This window comes from Eschrichtius robustus, chromosome 13 (assembly GCF_028021215.1).
Source record: "Eschrichtius robustus isolate mEscRob2 chromosome 13, mEscRob2.pri, whole genome shotgun sequence".
Classification (NCBI taxonomy): domain Eukaryota; kingdom Metazoa; phylum Chordata; class Mammalia; order Artiodactyla; family Eschrichtiidae; genus Eschrichtius; species Eschrichtius robustus.
The window spans coordinates 91,857,070-91,878,257 of NC_090836.1; the positions used below are offsets into that span (position 1 = coordinate 91,857,070).

The 21,188-nt window shown below is 41.5% G+C and overlaps 1 protein-coding gene across 1 annotated transcript in view; it reads right to left on the minus strand.

Annotated features, from left to right (window-relative positions):
* Nucleotides 1-21,188, minus strand: part of BPIFC (BPI fold containing family C) — a 45,426-nt gene that overhangs the window by 14,874 nt on the left and 9,364 nt on the right. The window contains exons 4-12 of the mRNA XM_068561385.1: nt 14,471-14,599; nt 13,185-13,340; nt 12,995-13,058; nt 10,740-10,800; nt 8,282-8,373; nt 6,755-6,931; nt 5,503-5,556; nt 4,532-4,702; nt 3,819-3,886 (exon numbers count right to left, since the gene is read on the minus strand). Of these exons, the coding sequence (XP_068417486.1) occupies nt 3,819-3,886; nt 4,532-4,702; nt 5,503-5,556; nt 6,755-6,931; nt 8,282-8,373; nt 10,740-10,800; nt 12,995-13,058; nt 13,185-13,340; nt 14,471-14,599 (972 nt within the window). The remainder of the gene's footprint in view (nt 1-3,818; nt 3,887-4,531; nt 4,703-5,502; nt 5,557-6,754; nt 6,932-8,281; nt 8,374-10,739; nt 10,801-12,994; nt 13,059-13,184; nt 13,341-14,470; nt 14,600-21,188) is intronic.

Consider the following 21,188-nt stretch of genomic DNA (forward strand, 5'->3'; position numbering starts at 1 on the left):
AACAGAAACATAGATCAATGGAACAAGATAGAAAGCCCAGAGATTAACCCACGCACCTATGGTCAACTAATGTATGACAAAGGAGGCAAAGATATACAATGGAGAAAAGACAGTCTCTTCAATAAGTGGTGCTGGGAAAACTGGACAGCTACATGTAAAAGAATGAAATTAGAATACTCCCTAACACCATACACAAAAATAAACTCAAAATGGATTAGAGACCTAAATATAAGACTGGACACTATAAAACTCTTAGAGGAAAACATAGGAAGAACACTCTTTGACATAAATCACAGCAAGATCTTTTTTGATCCACCTCCTAGAGTAATGGAAATAAAAACAAAAATAAACAAGTGGGACCTAATGAAACTTCAAAGCTTTTGCACAGCAAAGGAAACCATAAACAAGACGAAAAGACAACCCTCAGAATGGGAGAAAATATTTGCAAATGAATCAACGGACAAAGGATTAATCTCCAAAATATATAAACAGCTCATTCAGCTCAATATCAAAGAAACAAACACCCCAATCCAAAAATGGGCAGAAGACCTAAATAGACATTTCTCCAAAGAAGACATACAGACGGCCACGAAGCACATGAAAAGATGCTCAACATCACTAATTATTAGAGAAATGCAAATCAAAACTACAATGAGGTATCACCTCACTCCTGTTAGAATGGGCATCATCAGAAAATCTACAAACAACAAATGCTGGAGAGGGTGTGGAGAAAAGGGAACCCTCTTGCACTGTTGGTGGGAATGTAAATTGATACAGCCACTATGGAGAACAGTATGGAGGTTCCTTAAAAAACTAAAAATAGAATTACCATATGACCCAGCAATCCCACTACTGGGCATATACCCAGAGAAAACCGTAATTCAAAAAGACACATGCACCCGAATGTTCATTGCAGCACTATTTACAATAGCCAGGTCATGGAAGCAACCTAAATGCCCATCAGCAGACGAATGGATAAAGAAGTTGTGGTACATATATACAATGGAATATTACTCAGCCATAAAAAGGAACGAAACTGAGTCATTTGTTGAGACGTGGATGGATCTAGAGACTGTCAAACAGAGTGAAGTAAGTCAGAAAGAGAAAAACAAATATCGTATATTAATGCATGTATGTGGAACCTAGAAAAATGGTACAGATGAGCCAGTTTGCAGGGCAGAAGTTGAGACACAGATGTAGAGAATGGACATATGGACACCAAGGGGGGAAAACTGCGGTGAGGTGGGGATGGTGGTGTGCTGAATTGGGCGATTGGGATTGACATGTATACACTGATGTGTATGAAATTGATGCCTAATAAGAACCTGCAGTATAAAAAAACAAACAAAACAACTAATACTAAACTTTTATTGGGTTATTTGTATGGAAATATGTTAATATAAATGTTTCAGACATTACGTGAAATTTCTAAAAATCTTATATTTGTATATGTATGGAAATATGTATGGAAATATGTTAATATAAATGTTTCAGACATTACATGAAATTTCTAAAAATCTTATATTTGTATTTGTATGGAAATATGTATGGAAATATGTTAATATAAATGTTTCAGACATTACATGAAATTTCTAAAAATCTTATATGTTCTGGTATAATGTTATAAGTCATAATCCTAGTTATTACTTTAAAATGTATATCTCAGAAATAACTAATTTTCTTGTCAACTGCATTATTATGAACTTTCATCAAATCTTTAACCGTGGTCATTTTTAAGTCTTTTGTCATTTACAGACAGTTCTGGGTGTACTCTGATGCTTTTGCAAATATGTTCCTATAAAAGGGTTTCATCTTCAAAAAATTCATGGAAAAGACTCTGACAAGTACAGGTTTCTGGTAACTGACTATACTGCTGAACTGAATGAATAAGCATTTTCAGAACTCTAATGAAAAACTGATGAACTCATAAAAGTGCTAACAAAAGATCAAGATGAAAAAAAAAATTAATTACATGGGACTGAGTGAACTGATGAGGATGAGTATAATTTTTGTGACTTTCTGTCTGAATTTAAAAAAAAAAAATCCCACAAGGACTCAGAGGCAAAGAATATACAAATCAATTTTCACTGCAAAGTAAAGGAGCTGTTACAGTGGAGGATTACTGGACTGAATGTCAATATTATGACATAGTATGAGTGTGTTTCATGTTTGGTAATTGCAATCATTGTTGCTTTTTTTGTGGTCATCCATGTACAATGCTTGGTGTCAGTCTATTTATCTCTCGTAAAAATAAAATACAGTGTGTGTGTGTGAAAAAAAAAAACAAAAAAAAAACCATGAAACAAAAAAAAAAAACAAAAAAAACTGCCATCTCAAGCATCACCCATCAAGGTTTAGAGTTTCATCAGCTTTGATCCTCTAGAAACAGGGCCACATTATGAATTCTGGTAGCCTGAAGCCTTCAGGAGCCCCTCCTCCATAAAAAAACATTAAAAATTATCTTTGAAGACTGTGTTGTTATAAAGATAAGTATAATCCAGTCTGGATTGTATTCAGTTTAAAATTCTTATTTTAAAATATATTAAAACATTTTCATGGGTCCCTGAAGTCTCATAGGCTCTGGCCACTGTGCCTTTAGAATTTAATGGAGAAATTAGTCCTTCTTTGAAGGCCTGGGTAAAGTTGAGGAGAAAGCCTTCATGAAATCTTTTATTTTTGGGAAGCCATATTACTTTTTGCTTTTATTGTTCCTTTTATCAGGAAAACAACATAGTTATAAAGAAAATTTTGAGAAAACAATCGACTCATAATCTCATAGTCTAACACAACCCTTCATTTGTAATTCACTTCCTTATCCAGATGGAAAGCTATTTTATACGGCTGACTGTTGTGTTTATGCCGTTCTGTATTCTGCATATTCGGTTTCATATTATTTTATTGAAAACATTTTCCATGTTTCTACAATAGTCTTCCTAACCATCAATTTGACTTATGGTGATTGACTTACTTTTTCCCTCTGTTGGTTTCCCAACCTTTTCAGACTAGGATTTCTTTGTCTGTTTTATTGCTTCCTTTTTGTCCTTTCATGGATTTAGCCTGGGCCATCTGATTATTCTGTATATCCTCCCCTGCCTCCCTCCGCCCCAGGTAGTCTGATTCATGGCTTCAACTATGGGCTTTATTGGGCTGAGGAGAACGGGCTTTGCAGGTGGTTCTTCCCAGTGGCAATTAGTGTTCAATGATCTGTGTACATGACCTGCTCAAGCCCTTTCACACTGCATAGTTTGCGTTTGAGAGCCAGCCAGGCCATGGGGCATGGTCTTGTTAAATTCTACACTTTAGTAAAGGGATCAGAGTGTCAGAGCCTGAAGGTAACTCAGAGATGATTCTGTCCAACTTCATTATCTTACAGATAAGGAAACTGAGGTTCAAAGAGGCCAACAGACTTGATCACGGTTCTGGAACCGGGGAGCAGGGATTTGAAACTTCATTCCTTGACCTCAAAGTTTCATGCTCTTTCTTCAATAGCATCCATTCTAAATTTGTTGAAGAGGAACTTTATTTTACACTGCTGTACCATTAGAATGGGAATTTACACTGTGGAATTAAATTTACAATAATTTTGTTGCCAAATTTATCTGAATATTGTCTAATGGGAAGAAAAAAGAAAAACTTCATAACATAATTTTCAGTTAGGTCCATATTTTGAAATTACCTGGACTATTATAGGAGAAATGTTTAAGTGATTCATGTTCCATTGAATGGTAACTTCACCTGTTTTGTTTCTGTTCCCTTGTCTCTAAGGTCTGTTGATTCACTTATTACTACCATCCAACAGTCACATCAACTGAGCTTACCTTTTCAGAGATAAAGAGCAGATCAGTCTTTGTCCCAAAATAGCCAGGGCAACATTGGTACTAGCAACCTGCAGAGAACAAAAGCATACATTAGTAAGATGAGTGAATTTATCCATTTTGGCCATGAATATCATTACCTATAGTAGAAAGATAAACTTCACTTTCACTCTCATCTCAAAAAATATTGGAAAGAAATAGCTCTAAAAATATTGTCTTGCAGGTAGGGAAACTAACTATAGAGACTTTTTGTTTGAAGATCTCCTTTCAATTATTTTTCCTTTTCTTCTAATCTCTCTTTTGCATGTGTGGGGGGCAGGGGGGGGAGAGAGAGGGAGAGAGAGACATCTCACTAAGGTTCATTGTTCAGTCATTTTCTCTCAGATTGCATTTGGCCTTCATCTACTCAAATAAACTTGAATTCCACCTTGACTGACTTATTTCAAGAAAAAAAGAAATTTGGTTATAAATGTAACTGAAGCAGAGGGAAGGGCACACAGGACGTGGAGAAGCGGGGAGAGCTATTTTACAACGTTGGGGGGTATGAGCACTGGCCTCCCATACCTACCCCCACCCCAGCCTCAACCCTGTCCTCTCTCCTAATCGATGGATCACATCCCATCCCTCCAAACATTTAGTAGACCCTGCTGGTCAGTGGTCTACTGCAGGAACAGGACTGGTATCCGTAGGCTGCCCTCCTGTCCCCGCAGACTTACAAAGTCCATGGAAACGATGGTTTTCGCAGTCGAGTTCTTGGACTGGGTGAATATCACAAAGGAGGCAGGGATGTCTAGGGTGAAGTTGCCCGGTAATAAATTGACCAGGGGAGGCTCTGTTGCCAAGACCTTTACCATGAAGGGCTGGGACAAGATGTACAGCTCTGCAATCTGCCCACATTCAGGGAAAGAAACAGAGATTGGGAGTCGTGAGTTGAAGAGGGGAAATCACAAATTTGGGGTGGCCTGTGGTGATTAAAACTTACATCATACAGTTAGAACAGAAAAATCTCTTTAATAATTATACCAATAACAACAAGATAATAATAATAACAGCTGGCATTTATTGAACACATACTGTGTGTCAGGCACCATGTCAGAACTTTCAGTATTATCGCATTTAATCTCCACAAACTCCCTCTGAGGCAGGTTCTATTGGAATTCCCATTTCACAACTAAAGAAAGTGAGTCTCAGAGAGGTTAAGTAATTTTCTCAAGGTTCCAGATGAGTAAGTTATAGAACTGGGATTCAAATCTAGGTCTGTCTGACTCAAGATCCTTGCTCTAAACCCAGGATGCTACACGAGCATCTCTCTGTCCTCCAGGGCAAACCTGAGCCTTTCAGTATACTATGTCCAATACTCAGATCCCATGACAGCATGATATTAATAGTTGTTTTACTAAAGTCACAATGTGGCACTACTCCGTCCTTTCCCATTTAAGCTAATTATTTAAAGTGTGGTGGAACCTTATGGAAGGAACAAATGATTTATTCTGTGTACAATGTCTTTCCTAGTAACTTGTACTGTTCAGTTAATATTTGTAGATATCTGATTAAAAGAAAAACTCTTAAGAATGGAAATATGGTGCAAGCTTGGACCAGAAAGGAACATAAAGAACCAAAAAGTCTTCCGGAAGTAATTGCAGTGAAACCAAATACACCATGAAGGAGTGAAACCCTGAGCACTCACCCGGGAGAGCATGCTGCCAAGGCCTTGAGAGTTGCGAATCAAATGGTTGAAAATCTGGAAAATGAAGACCATCATGTCACTGTAAGGTTTTTACCTGCGTTGTATTTTCAGGGAAAATGCAGCATTCCCTATAATTTTTATGAATCATGAAGCTGTTGCACCAAAAATGCCTAGTGTTTGAAGGTGACTGATTATTTTATAGCCCAACCACAGGAAGTCTGAGGCCCAGAGAAGTAAAGTGACTTGTCCTAGGTCACACAGGACGTTACACTGCTTTTGAGTAAGGGCCTTTTAACCTTAGGAACACAGTGTATATCATATGGGTATGATCCATGTGTAAACATTTTACAGTGGCTACCAAGGTCTTGTGTTATTGTCCTCTTTTTCAGAGGTTACTGAGACATACGATGCATAAGTAATTTACCTTCATAGATGAATGGTTTTCAAGTCTGAAGCTAGAAGTGTCTAAATCTCAGTACTGTATGGCAGCTGGTGTTGCCACCAGCATTTTGAACACAAGATTTATAATTATTTGTATAATTAAGGCCTAGAGAATGAAAAGATACATAAGGGATGCTCAATAAAAGTTGATAGTTGACTGGTTGGAGAGAGAGTTCTCATTATAAAAGGGAGGGGCGTGACAAAGAGGATCAATGAATATCTGTGCTATTTACTGGTCATTGTAGATGTCAATTGTAATTACTAACAGGAGAAATCTTTATGTTGGCATAACACAAATAATAAAATAATAATGATGATGATGATGATGATGATAATCAACACTTATAGAGCACGTAGTCTGTGCTAGGCATTGGTCTGAATGCTTTACGTATATTTAAACCTCTTTAATGCCCATAACAACCCTATGAGTATGGAACATTATTATTCCCATTTTCCAAATGATGAAAATCTGGCACAGAGAAGATAAGTACATTGAAATTACCAAATTTTCATAGATATTTGTCACAGGTAATAAGTAGTGGAGGGGCTTCTTGGTATTATTGAAGATCAGTCTAGAAGAACAGTGGCCCAGTATCATAAAAAGCTGAAATTAGCAGAACTGGAAACCCAACAACTCCCCAACTAGTATCAACATTCATTCTACAATCCCTTCATTCATTGTCCTGCTAGGAGTGATAGTGTCTACAAAGGCCCAGGAATAGAAACTATGACATAAAAACCCCCATGATGGGATACTTATAACAAGATTAAATGTTGGTGTCGATTGTCATCATCCGTTAACTCTCCTCACCTCTTTTGTGGTGAGAGTGACGTTGAAAGCCCCAGCTGTAAAATAAGCATAGGACGCAGATTTAAAGAAATACTCGGAGATTCCAATGTAGATCATAGAGTCACTGTGTTCCGGGAGCACAAAAGGAACTGATGAGAAGGGGGTATCTGTGAGGTTTTCCAGGGGGTAGAATACGCCCTGTGGGGAAACAGAGAGAAAGACCAGTGTTATCAGGGGAAGACTCGAACGTGCAGGACTAAAGAAGGTGGACCCACTCAAGTCAGAATAAGGAATATTCCAGAAACTCAGTAGGGATGAAAAAACCATGAGTCCTCTGACTCCTTGACTGGGGACTATGTTTCAGAGCTCTGATGACTTCTTGAGCATATCTGAGTGTGTCTGTCCACCCTGGGGTGTAATCCAGTGAGAAGTTCCGTGTTAGTCCTCTTCTCAGAGAAGGGAAGGCAGGTGAATGTAGCTGGAGGGGACAGCTCTGAATAGTTCCTGAAGTGTCATGTAGAGATGTCAAACTTTTGACCTTCAAAATCCGTGACTTCTGAGCATCTGGGGCATCACAGAAAGACTCAGAAGGACCCAGGATTCTAAATGGCTCAAAGCATTTTTGTGGCATTTTTACTGCTGCCTTCATAAGCTATAGGCTGTTATTACAAAATGGTGTCTTGTGTAATATTTAACTGATTTGAATGACTCTGATTGAAACATAAGCCAACATACATTTAAAAAAAAAGAACCAATGGGGGCTTCACTGGTGGCGCAGTGGTTAAGAATTTGCCTGCCAATGCAGGAGACACGGGTTCGAGCCCTGGTATGGGAAGATCCCACATGCCGTGGAGCAACTAAGCCTGTGCGCCACAGCTACGGAGCCTGTGCTCTAGAGCCTTCGAGCCACAACTACTGAGCCCACGTGCCACAGCTACTGAAGCCCGCGTGCCTAGAGCCCATGCTCCGCAACAAGAGAAGCCACCACAACGAGAAGCCCGCGCACTGCAACGAAGAGTAGCCCCCACCAAAAAATAAATAAATAAATAAATAAATTTTTAAAAATTAAAAATAAATTATATTAACTTTGGGACAAAAGCACAGTTAATCACTTTTCCAGAATCAGCAAACACCATTATGATGTGTTAATGGCCCTGACAGAGTTCAGCAGCCCTCAGTTAGATCGACTAACCTGAGAGCTAGGAATAGAACTATCAATATTTACAGTCTACTGATCTGTTGAGCTCTAATAAATGCAGACTATTCTACTTGCTGCCCCTTAGTCTCAAGCCTTACTCCCAGAGGCAGAGACATCACGATACTTTTCTTGAAGAAGGCAGACATATGCTGTGCAATCCAAACAATCATTTACCAGTCAAGAAGAAGTTCAAGAGTCTTTTAAAAGAGCATAAACATGAGAGAACTGCTTGAAAGAAAATTAAACTATTGGAAGAGAATGTAGTTATATTTCCCTCTGCACATAATATTTGTTCCTTGAATAGTTGTTATTGATAGCCAAGCTTAGGACTCTGATGATGATAAAATTACCTTCAAGTTCAGATCAACGTAATTCTCAGTAATTTCTGGAGAACTGATTAGGGAATAATCCAGCAGAGTATAGTTGTCAATCTTTCTTAAAGCTAAATAACAAAGAAAAAAGAAAATTTACATTTATTAAACGTATAGTATAACACATGGTTAATATTTATCCAGAACAAATTTTTAATCCTCTGTTATTTAAAACAAAAATTAACCATTACCCTATTTCATAAATAATACTTGCTCACTTTTCAAAACCCAGGAAAAGTCGATAAATCAGAAGAAGAAAGTAAAAACTCTTCTTTATCACATTGCCCTGAGAGAAACATCAGTAAAATTTTGGTCCATAGCCTTTTTTTTTTTTTTTTTTTTTTTTTGGTCCATAGCCTTTTATGCATGCTCCCAGAGTAGAGAGATTTGCCCACAGCAATCTAGGACATGGCAATCCTCCACTGGTTCTTTCCTCATCTTTTCTACATCTTCTTTCTCTTCCCCTGCCTCTCCAATCTGTTCTTTTTTATTCATCTATCTGCATCCACTCCTCAATCCATCTGTCCAGCCACCGTCTCCTTGCACCCCTTTATCAAGCTAATATTTATGAACCTAGTGTGAGTTAGGCACCGTGCTCAGCGTTGGGGACACAGAGGAGAGTCAACGTCCCTGCCCTCAGTGAACTCACAGTCTGGAGGAGGAGACAGACATATAAACAGGAAATGATAATACAGCGTAATAAGAGCAGATCTGTAACTGAGCTCCAGAGGGCCTACTACAAACGTAGTCTTATAGTCTTCCCCATCTTGGTATCGGTAATTCCACTCTTCCAATTTTCTAGTCGCTCAGAGTAAACTCTGGGCTCATGCCTGACTCCCCTCATGACCCACATTCAATGTGTCAGCAAATACCACTGTCCCTACCCTCCAGGTACATCCGAAACCTGAACATATCTCACCATCTTCGTCACTCCATCCAGGTCACTGCCTTCCTTGCTCGTATGGGTCACTGCACTAGCCTCTTAAGTGGTCTCCCTGCTTCCACCCCTGAATCCTGTCCTATTATTAATAGACAGGAACCAGAGTGATCTCCTTAAAATATAAGTCAGTTCATGAAAGCTGTGCTCAGAACTCTCCCAAGACTTCCCATCTCAGGCTAAGAGCCAGGCTTTGTAATGACCTACAGAGCCCTGAAGATCTAGCCGTCTGCTTTCCCCCTCTCTGACCTCATCTCCTGCTGCTTTCCCCTCATTCCCTCTGCTCTCGGTATGGACTCCCCATAGTTCCTCCAGCGCACTGGGCACGCTCCCGCATGGGCCTTGGAGCTTGCAGTTCCCTCTGCCTGGAATGTTCTTCATCCAGGTCTAGGAGCGGCTCACTCCCTGCTTCATTCAGGTCTTTACTCTAATGCCAGCTGCTCAGTGGTGCCTTTCCTGGCCATGCTATTTTAAACAAAAACCCCTCGTCAGCTCCTTCCCTGCTTTATTTTTCTTCTTACCACTTATCGCAACAATACCACAGATTTTACTTATTATCTTGCTGGCTGGCTGTCTCCTCTCACTAGCCCCATGAGGGCAGGGATTTCTGTCTCACAGGCTTACTGCTGCATCCCCAGCGCCAAGAACAGCACCCAGCCTATTACAGGGGCTCAGCATACCATGGCGGGTGGCGGTAAGTGGATGGAGTGCAAAGAGAGATCCGTCCAAAGTGTCATGTGAGCATTGAGGAGGCGGGACTTTGGGGTGTGGGCTGTCAGGTAGGATTTCTTGGGAGAAACTATGCCTGAGCTGAGGCTTCAGAGATAAAGAGGAGTGAACAGGACAAGGGATGGCTGCGGGGTAGGGAACAGAAGGGGCTGTATCCCTCGGGGCTTAGCACAGTGCTGGCAAAGAAATAGGTGCTCTGTAAATATCTCTTAAGTGAATAGATGGATGGAGGGGAGGAAGACAAAGCTCTTCTAGGCAGAGAGGACAGCATGACTGGAGGCAAGGTGCAAGGCGGTAGAAGCAGTTTGATTGCTGGAGCAGATAAAGGTGCAAGATGAAGCCCAGAGAGATGAGAGGGAGCCAGAGCACAGCAGGTGGGTCTTGTGGTCCATGTTAAGGTATTTGGACTTGATCCTGAAGGCAGCTACAGGAGCCACTGAAGGGGTTAGAACCAGGGGATAACTGGTCAGGATGAGCATTCATCATTCTGAAGAGGACGGATTTAGCGCCAGAGCTGGGATTCAGGCTCACGAGAGTTTAATTCTTTGCCTTGCCTCTAGTTTCCTGAAGTCACCCCCACCTGCAGTGAAGCTGGTTAGCAGCAGAAAAGAACGGGCCCTGTACACGGGCAGGTCCTCCCATGCACCTTCCTGCGGTGCTAGTTTGCAGAGGGGAAAGCAGATGGGAGAGCTGGAGCAAAGCACACCTGGAGAGCACCTGCGTGTGAAGGTGGGAGGAGAAACACCCAGAAGAGACGGTTCAGGGACTCACCCTTCAGCATGCTGAGGTTGGCATTCAGTGCCTCCACCTCACTTGTGATAATGGGACAGAGCTGGCCATAAAAGGAATAAAAAAAAAAAATGCAGGTTATCACATTGTACTGGAAACCACTGTTTAAGGGCCTAGACCCCAACAAAGGCCTTCCAGTGAGGAGACATTCTCCCTTTGGACTTTCCCTTAAATTAGTTGATGCCTATGGGCCTCAAGTTCCATATGTATGGGTGGCATGCCATTGAATGCTGGCTCAACTTCACAGCAACCGGGACCACACCCACTCAGCCCCATAAAAGAACAAGCCCTTGGCTTTCATCTCTGCAGTGTGACAGGGCATGCGCCCCAGTCCATGTTAGTGCTACGACACCTGGGGAACCTGCTACCTGCACGGCTGAGCCTCTCCTGACTGCAGGGATGCCCCTGCCTGCCACCTCTGCCGTCAGCGTGCCAGGCCCTGCCAGGGAGAGTTAGAGCAGGGCCTTTATTTCCTTGCTGGGCTGCTTGGAGAGCCCATTAGATCAGACATCTATTTAGATCAGAATCCCTTTCGGAATTAGAAAATCAATTTTGAATCAGACCCAAGCACATCTGTAGGAAGCAGGAAGAGTATCAAGATCGATGCCGTGTGCCCGGTGTGTGCTGAGCACTCAGTGTGGTGGTTACTAGCAGAGGCTCAGGAGCCTGGCTGCCTGGGGTTGAACGCCTTGGCAAGTTACTTGTACTCTCTGGCCTCAGTTTCCTCATCTGCAACATGGGGATGATAGCTGTATCTACTGCGTCAGGCTACTGTGAGTAGAAATTGAGGCAATCCACGTAAGATTGCCCAGCTCATAGTAAGTGTTCAGTAAATGTTAGCTGTTGCCAACCTCATTTCATCCTCACTACAGTCCTGAGAGGCAGGCACTACTGGCCCCTATCTACAGATGGAAAACAGAAGCTTGGAGAGGGTAAGCGAGTTGCCAGGAGTTAGATCAGTAGGATTTGAAATCTGGCCTGACATGGCTAGACAGCTGTGGTCTGAGCAACGTTGGCCTTTTCTAGTGGCACAGAGGGAACCCTAGAAGCAAAGTATCTATGATCTCTAAGTCATATACAAGCTCCAGGCAAACTTAACTATTGGCTTCTTGTCGGAGGCCAAAGGACCATGCCTTGTTTTGAACAAAGGAATGATCAAGTGTGGGGTCCCTGAAGGCAACAGCACTATTTCCCAGGCACTCTTTAATATGCACATTCACTGGCACTCAGCACCTTTCAGGTAAGGACGGGGAAAGGCTGCGAAGCTTCAGTGTCCCCTGACCAGCCGGACAACCTTGTTAGACAAGCTGCTTAATGTCTCTGTGTGTTGATTTCCTCACTGATATTCATTATGCACCTACTGCCTTCCAAGTGCTGAAATGAACACAAGGGGGTTGGAGACAGCCAGACACCATCCTTGCCCCGCTTTTCCAGAAAGGAATCTCCCTTCTTTTCCCGTCCTCCTCACCTCTCTCCTTGTCTCCCCAGAAATGTGGGTAAAGCATTCAGGGAAGATATTGTCAGGAATGGAAACAGGGCACATTGCCAATTCCATCTTTCCCTTCCTCGGACACTGACTTCTGGCATCAAGATACTTGGATGCCATCTTAACTTATACTGTTTCACTTGGCTGGGAATATTCTTCTTTCTTCTTTCTCGTTCCTTACTTATTCAATTCCTACCTATATTTGAAGGCTCAGTTCAAGTCCTGCACTCTCCAAAAATATCTCCCAGGATACTCCTAGGCTCTATTTACTTAATTTTTCCAGTTCTCTGAACCCCCTCAGTCCAACCTAATGACCACATAAGTATGTACGAAATTCAAATACTTATTCAGTTGCCGTTTCACAAGTCTGAGTTGGTTTTTCCTAAACAGATAAGTTTATTCCTTTTCCATATCCTCAACAGACTCTAGCCTAGAGTGCTGGGCATGTAGTAGGTACACAATAAACGAACTCTTTTTGATTGTTTGCCCACCCTGGGGCGAGGACTTGAGAGAGGGAATGTTGTATTATTTATCTCTGCATCCCTAGCATCTACCATTATGTTTGGCACATAGTAGGCACTTGAGAAACTATTATTAAGTTGCAAAGGATAATGTGTGTGAAAGTGCCTTGGATGGTGCTTAGCACACTGTAGGTGCTCAGGAAAGTTTTATTGACTAAAAGTTAATCAAAGCATGGCAGAACTGCTGCTGATGGCATGTTACTATGGCTGTATAACGTCTGCAGACTTACCATTTTATTTAAGTTCTTTAAAATGGGTTTCTCCATGGGCTCAGAAAAGGAGTTATATAGGACACTAGGAAAAAAAACATTAAAAAAGGGCTTACACAGGATCATATCTGCCAGTTCATAACTGCCCCTAGGTGCCACGTGAGAATCCAGTTCCAGACTGTCCACTGCCCACCAGAGCGCTCTTGCTCACCTGAGCTCTCCAGAAAATGAGACGTCACTGTGGCTTACTTGGGCATAGCAGTTTTGGAGCTTCAGGATTGGGTGACCAAAGTCATTCCAGGCCAGGACAACTATACCGGTGAAGTAGACCCCAGAGAGAAACAAGTCAGCTCCTCCTGTGTCTTGGCTGTTGAGAGAAAAAGTGCAAGGTTACCCAAGCCTGGGCAGGGGTGGAGATGGATCTTGTTTCTCTGATTAACCATAGAATCTAAGCCCCAGGGGGGCAGGAACTTCATCACCTCTGGATTCCTGGCACCTACAACAGGTAGGGGTGAATATTTACTGAACAAATGAAGTAACAAATATGTGAATGGTGACAGCTCTAGGAACCTTGCATTTATTTCATCTTGAGTGCGCTGGCCCCCATAGTGGTTGAGCATATATTAGGCACCATTCATATACGATGCTTGTTTGGAGGAAGAACATAGGGGTCAAGGTGGCCACACCTTATTCAGGGTGGGCATAGATGGGGAGGTGACACTTAGATGTCATCTGTGAGCTCCTTGAGGGAGTGGTGCTATTCATCTCCATGCCCCAGGATTTAGCTCGTGGCCTGACACAGAATAAGAACTCAATCTATGGTTGATGAGTCAGCAAAGAAATGAATAATACATGAATCTATGTTTCTTACAGGGGAACATATTATATCCCTACCGTCTACGAGACTGGAGTTCTTGAGACAGGGATGAATGGTACTCAGTACCATTTATAAATGGATACAGTCAGTAGGTACTCAATAAATGGATATTGAATGACCAAATGGATGAATGAATGTGTCATCCTGGGGCATCAACCAAGGCATCAACCAACTAAACACTGCACCCACACAGTGACTTATACATAGTAGGTGGTTTGTAACCGTACCATGAATTTGATCCTTTCTTTTTATCTTTTTTTCTGGCTGCAGCCCACGGCATGTGGGATCTTAGTTCTCTGACCAGGGATCAAACCCGTGCCCCCTGCAGTGGAAGCGGGGAGTCTTAACCGCTGGACTGCCAGGGAAGTCCCAGGAAATCTTAAATGACATGTTGATCAGTGGCTCTGCCTTTAAGGGAAGGATGCTTTTCCGCCCCCTCCTCCCTGCCCTCAGTAGAGATACTCTGATTTAAATCTCTCCTGGAAAAATGCTCTTGAGAAAGATGGTTAATGGCTGAGGGAAAGAAGCCTAATGTCAAACACATTGGCAACTTTATCTACTTTTGATTTTTTGCTCCGTTTCCCCCAGAACAGCAGTAGACTTTTCAGTGGAATACTCACAAAAGTGGAGACTTGATTTCCCAGTCTGTGCTGATGTTGGCAGTGCCGTGGTTGATCAGGGCCCTGATTCCCACCCCAGGCACAAAGGCTAGTGAAGTATTTGGAAGTGAAAAGGCATTGATTTTTATGCTGTAAAACAGGAAACAGAGGAGTTAGTGCAACTCAGCCAGCACATCTCTAAGTAAGGCAAAATCGGAAATGCAGCTGTAGAACTCCCAAGATGGGCAATTGTGAATTCCTATAGAGCAGGGGTCCCCAACCCCCGGGCCACGGACCGGTACCGGTACACAGCATGTTAGGAACCGGGCCGCACAGCAGCAGGCGAGCGAGCGAAGCTTCATCTGCGGCTCCGCATTGCTCCCCAGGAAACGGGTCCCTTGTGACAAAAAGGTTGCGGACTGCTGCTATAGAGGAAGGACCCTTAGGTATGCAGTGCAGCCTCGGGGCACTGCCTTCTAATTCCCCTCACACCCTTGGCAGGAAGACCCTTGTATCTAGCTGAGGGGAGAAACGAGCAAGTTTAGGAACAGATTTGCAAACAATCAATCGACCTCTTTAGTTTCTTTAAAGACAAAACATTGTCATCATTATTTTTCCCTTCAGCTGATCCAGTGTTTCTCAATGCGGGAAACATTAACATTTTGGATGGGACAACTATTTTTTTGTGAGGACTGTTGTACAAATTGCAGGATATTTGGCATATGTACCAACTAAATGCCAATCGTGTCCCTCCCCCCACCCCGAAATCATCAGGACAATAAAAACAGCATGACTTCCTCCCAAATGTCCTCTATGTGGACAGTATCTTCCCTAGTTGAGAAACTTATTTTAGAGCATTAACTCCCCCTAGGATTCTCTGAGCTGTCACACAGGTAACTAGAGGCAGTAGGTGGCATGCAACATAAATAGGTAGATGGCCACGTGCATTATGTTAAGTTATTATTATGACCATCTATTGAGCAATTACCACCCGCTAGACACTGGGGTAAGCACTTCACATGTGTTACCTCATTTTAACCCTCACCATAATCCTATGAGGCTGCTGCTGATTTTGCAATCTGCAGTTCAGAGATGAGAAGATTAGAAACTTGGCTGAAGTCATAGATAAGTGGTAGAACCAGACCTGGAAGCCTCCTCAATCTGTCTTTAGGCTTCTTAACTAGGAGGCTATGGTGCTTCATGCATCTTGCAAAGGGCACTCAGCTCGGAGCCAAGTTTTGCACTAGCTGTACAACCTTGGGCAAGGCACTTAACCTCTTTCAGTCAGTCACTCAAAAGAAGTGTGACTCATGGGAAGGTTGAGAAGACAAAATGAAGCCATCTGTGTATAACTGTTGCATGGGAGAAAGCATTGTTATGAACTAAGATTAGGGAAAATTTTAAAATGTGACAGCCAATAAGAAACGATTATTTGTTATTTCCTCTTTTCTGCATCCTTTCCTACCTAATCTCTGTCAAATATCCTGAGTATCACTGTGAAAAGAGGATGGTAGAGATTAATGTATCTTGGAAATATTTTCATTTTGATACATATAGGTCTAACTCATTCTTTGTAATTGCTGCAGAGTAATCTAAGCTATGGATTTAAAAAAATCATTGCTTTGTGGGTAGACATCTAGGTTGTTTCCAGTATTTCTGCATTATAAACAGTGCCACAGTGAACATCCTCATATATGCTGTTTGTGTAGCTGTTTCTCTAGAGAGGGTGCTGAGAAGTGGAATTGCTGGGTCAAAAAGCATGCCTAAAAAAATCCTTAAAAATCACCTCCAACAGTCCTGGAGGAGGAACCAAGATGGCGGAGTAGAAGGAAGTGCTCTCACTCCCTCTTGCGAGAACACCAGAATCACAACTAGCTGCTGGACAATCATCGACAGGAAGACACTGGAACTCACCAAAAAAGATACCCCACATCGAAAGACAAAGGAGAAGCCACAATGAGACGGTAGGAGGGGCGCAATCAGAGTAAAATCAAATCCCATAATTGGTGGGTGGGTGACTCACAGACTGGCAAACACTTATACCACAGAAGTCCGCCCACTAGAGTGAAGGTTGTGAGCCCCACGTCAGGCTTCCCAACCTGGGGGTCCGGCAATAGGAGGAGGAATTCATAGAGAATCAGACTTTGAAGCCCAGTGGGAATTGATTGCAGGACTTCGACAGGACTGGGGGAAACAGAGACCCCACTCTTGGAGGGTGCACACAAAATAGTGTGTGCATCGGGACCCAGGGGAAGGAGCAGTGACCCTGGGGGAGACTGAACCAGACTTACCTGTTAGTGTTGGAAGATCTCCTGCAGAGGCGGGGTGTGGCTCTGTTTCACCGTGGGGACAAGGACATTGGCAGCAGAAGTTCTGGGAAGTACTCCTTGGTGTGAGCCCTCCCAGAGTCTGTCATTAGCCCCACCAAAGAGCCCAGGTAGGCTCCAGTGTTGGGTTGCCTCAGGCCAAACAACCAACAGGGAGGGAACCCAGCCCCACCCATCAACAGTCAAGTGGATTAAAGTTTTACTGAGCTCTGACCACCACAACAACAGTCAGCTCTACCCACCATCAGAGCCTCCCATCAAGCCTCTTAGATAGCCTCAACCACCAGAGGGCAGACAGCAGAAGCAAGAAAAACTATAACCCTGCAGCCTGTGAACCAAAAACCACATTCACAGAAAGACAGACAAGATGAAAAGGCAGAGGGTTACATACCAGATGAAGGAACAAGATAAAACCCCAGAAAAACAACTAAATGAAGTGGAGATAGGCAACCTTCCAGAAAAAGAATTCAGAATAATGATAGTGAAGATGATCCAGGACCTCGGAATAAGAATGGAGGCAAAGGTCGAGAAGATGCAAGAAATGTTTAACAAAGACCTAGAAGAATTAAAGAACAAACAAACAGAGATGAACAATACAATAACCGAAATGAAAAGTACACTAGAAGGAATCAATAGCAGAATAACTGAGGCAGAAGAATGGATAAGTGACCTGGAAGACAGAATGGTGGAATTCACTGCTGCGGAACAGACTAAAGAAAAAAGAATGAAAAGAAATGAAGACAGCCTAAGAGACCTCTGGGACAACATTAAACACAACAACATTCGCATTATAGGGGTCCCAGAAGGAGAAGAGAGAGACAAAGGACCACAGAAAATATTTGAAGAGATTATAGTCGAAAACTTCCCTAACATGGGAAAGGAAATAGCCACCCAAGTCCAGGAAGCACAGCGAGTCCCATACAGGATAAACCCAAGGAGAAACACACTGAGACACATAGTAATCAAATTGGCAAAAATTAAAGACAAAGACAAATTATTGAAAGCAGCAAGGGAAAAGCAACAAATAACATACAAGGGAATCCCCATAAGGTTAACAGCTGATTTCTCAGCAGAAACTCTGCAAGCCAGAAGGGAGTGGCATGATATACTTAAAGTGATGAAAGGGAAGAACCTACAACCAAGATTACTCTACCCGGCAAGGATCTCATTTAGATTTGATGGAGAAATCAAAAGCTTTACAGACAAGCAAAAGCTAAGAGAATTCAGCACCACCAAACCAGCTCTACAACAAATGCTAAAGGAACTTCTCTAAGTGGGAAACACAAGAGAAGAAAAGGACCTACAAAAACAAACCCAAAACAATTAAGAAAATGGTCATAGGAACACACATATTGATAATTACCTTAAACGTGAATGGATTAAATGCTCCAACCAAAAGACACAGGCTTGCTGAATGGATACAAAGACAAGACCCATATATATGCTGTCTACAAGAGACCCACTTCAGACCTAGGGACACATACAGACTGAAAGTGAGGGGATGGAAAAAGATATTCCATGCAAATGGAAATCAAAAGAAAGCTGGAGTAGCTATACTCATATCAGATAAAATAGACTTTAAAATAAAGAATGTTACAAGAGACAAGGAAGGACACTACATAATGATCAAGGGATCAATCCAAGAAGAAGATATAACAATTATAAATATATATGCAGCCAACATAGGAGCACCTCAGTACATAAGGCAACTCCTAACAGCTATAAAAGAGGAAATTGACAGTAACACAGTAATAGTGGGGGACTTTAACACCTCACTTACACCAATGGACAGATCATCCAAAATGAAAATAAATAAAGAAACAGAAGCTTTAAATGACACAATAGACCAGATAGATTTAATTGATATTTATAGGACATTCCATCCAAAAACAGCAGATTACACTTTCTTCTCAAGTGCGCACGGAACATTCTCCAGGATAGATCACATCTTGGGTCACAAATCAAGCCTCAGTAAATTTAAGAAAATTGAAATCATATCAAGCACCACAACGCTGACCACAACGCTATGAGATTAGAAATCAATTACAGGGAAAAAAACGTAAAAAACACAAACACATGGAGGCTAAACAATACGGTACTAAATAACCAAGAGATCACTGAAGAAATCAGAGAGGAAATTAAAAAATACCTAGAGACAAATGACAATGAAAACACGATGATCCAAAACCTATGGGATGCAGCAAAAGCAGTTCTAAGAGGGAAGTTTATAGCTATACAAGCCTACCTAAAGAAACAAGAAAAATCTCAAGTAAACAATCTAACCTTACACCTAAAGGAACTAGAGAAAGAAGAACAAACAAAACCCAAAGTTAGCAGAAGGAAAGAAATCATAAAGGTCAGAGAGGAAATAAATGAAATAGAAACAAAGAAAACAATAGCAAAGATCAATAAAACTAAAAGCTGGTTCTTTGAGAAGATAAACAAAATTGATAAGCCATTAGCCAGACTCATCAAGAAAAAGAGGGAGAGGACTCAAATCAATAAAATTAGAAATGAAAAGGAGAAGTTACAACAGACACTGCAGAAATACAAAGCATCCTAAGAGACTACTACAAGCAACTCTATGCCAATAAAATGGACAACCTGGAAGAAATGGACAAATTCTTAGAAAGGTATAACCTTCCAAGACTGAACCAGGAAGAAACAGAAAATAAGAACAGACCAATCACAAGTAATGAAATTGAAACTGTGATTAAAAATCTTCCAACAAACAAAAGTCCAGGACCAGATGGCTTCACAGGTGAATTCTATCAAACGTTTAGAGAAGAGCTAACACCCATCCTTCTCAAACTCTTCCAAAAAATTGCAGAGGAAGGAACACTCCCAAACTCATTCTATGAGGCCGCCATCACCCTGATACCAAAACCAGACAAAGACACTACAAAAAAAGAAAATCACAGACCAATATCACTGATGAATATAGATGCAAAAATCCTCAACAAAATACTGGCAAACAGAATCCAACAACACATTAAAAGGATCATACACCACGATCAAGTGGGATTTATCCCAGGGATGCAAGGATTCTTCAATATACGCAAATCAATCAATGTGATACACCATATTAACAAATGGAAGAATAAAAACCATATGATCATCTCAATAGATGCAGACAAAGCTTTTGATAAAATTCAACACCCATTTATGATAAAAACTCTCCAGAAAGTGGGCATAGAGGGAACCTACCTCAACATAATAAAGGCCATATACGACAAACCCACAGCAAACATCATTCTCAATGGTGAAAAACTGGAAGCATTTCCTCTAAGATCAGGAACGAGACAAGGATGTCCAGTCTCACCACTATTATTCAACATAGTTTTGGAAGTCCTAGCCACGGCAATCAGAGAAGAAAAAGAAATAAAAGGAATACAAATTGGAAAAGAAGAAGTAAAACTGTCATTGTTTGCAGATAACATGATACTATACATAGAGAATCCTAAAAATGCCACCAGAAAACTACTAGAGCTAATCAATGAATTTGGTAAAGTTGCAGGATACGAAATTAATGCACAGAAATCTCTTGCATTCCTATACACCAATGATGAAAAATCTGAAAGAGAAATTATGGAAACACTCCCATTTACCATTGCAACAAAAAGAATAAAATATCTAGGAAAAAACCTACCTAGGGAGACAAAAGACCTGTATGCAGAAAACTATAAGACACTGATGAAAGAAATTAAAGATGATACCAACAAGTGGAGAGATACACCATGTTCTTGGATTGGAAGAATCAATATTGTGAAAATGACTATAGTACCCAAAGCAATCTACAGATTCAATGCAATCCCTATCAAATTACCAATGGCATTTTTTACGGAAGTAGAACAAATCATCTTAAAATCTGTATGGAGACACAAAAGACCCCGAATAGCCAAAGCAGTCTTGAGGGAAAAAAACGGAGCTGGAGGAATCAGACTCCCTGACTTCAGACTCTACTACAAAGCTACAGTAATCAAGACAATATGGTACTGGCACAAAAACAGAAACATAGATCAATGGAACAAGATAGAAAGCCCAGAGATAAACCCACGCACCTATGGTCAACTAATGTATGACAAAGGAGGCAAAGATATACAATGGAGAAAAGACAGTCTCTTCAATAAGTGGTGCTGGGAAAACTGGACAGCTACATGTAAAAGAATGAAATTAGAACACTCCCTAACACCATACACAAAAATAAACTCAAAATGGATTAGAGACCTAAATGTAAGACCGGACACTATAAAACTCTTAGAGGAAAACATAGGAAGAACACTCTTTGACATCAATCAGTGCAAGATCTTTTTTGATCCACCTCCTAGAGTAATGGAAATGAAAACAAAAATAAACAAATGGGACCTAATGAAACTTCAAAGCTTTTGCACAGCAAAGGATACCATAAACAA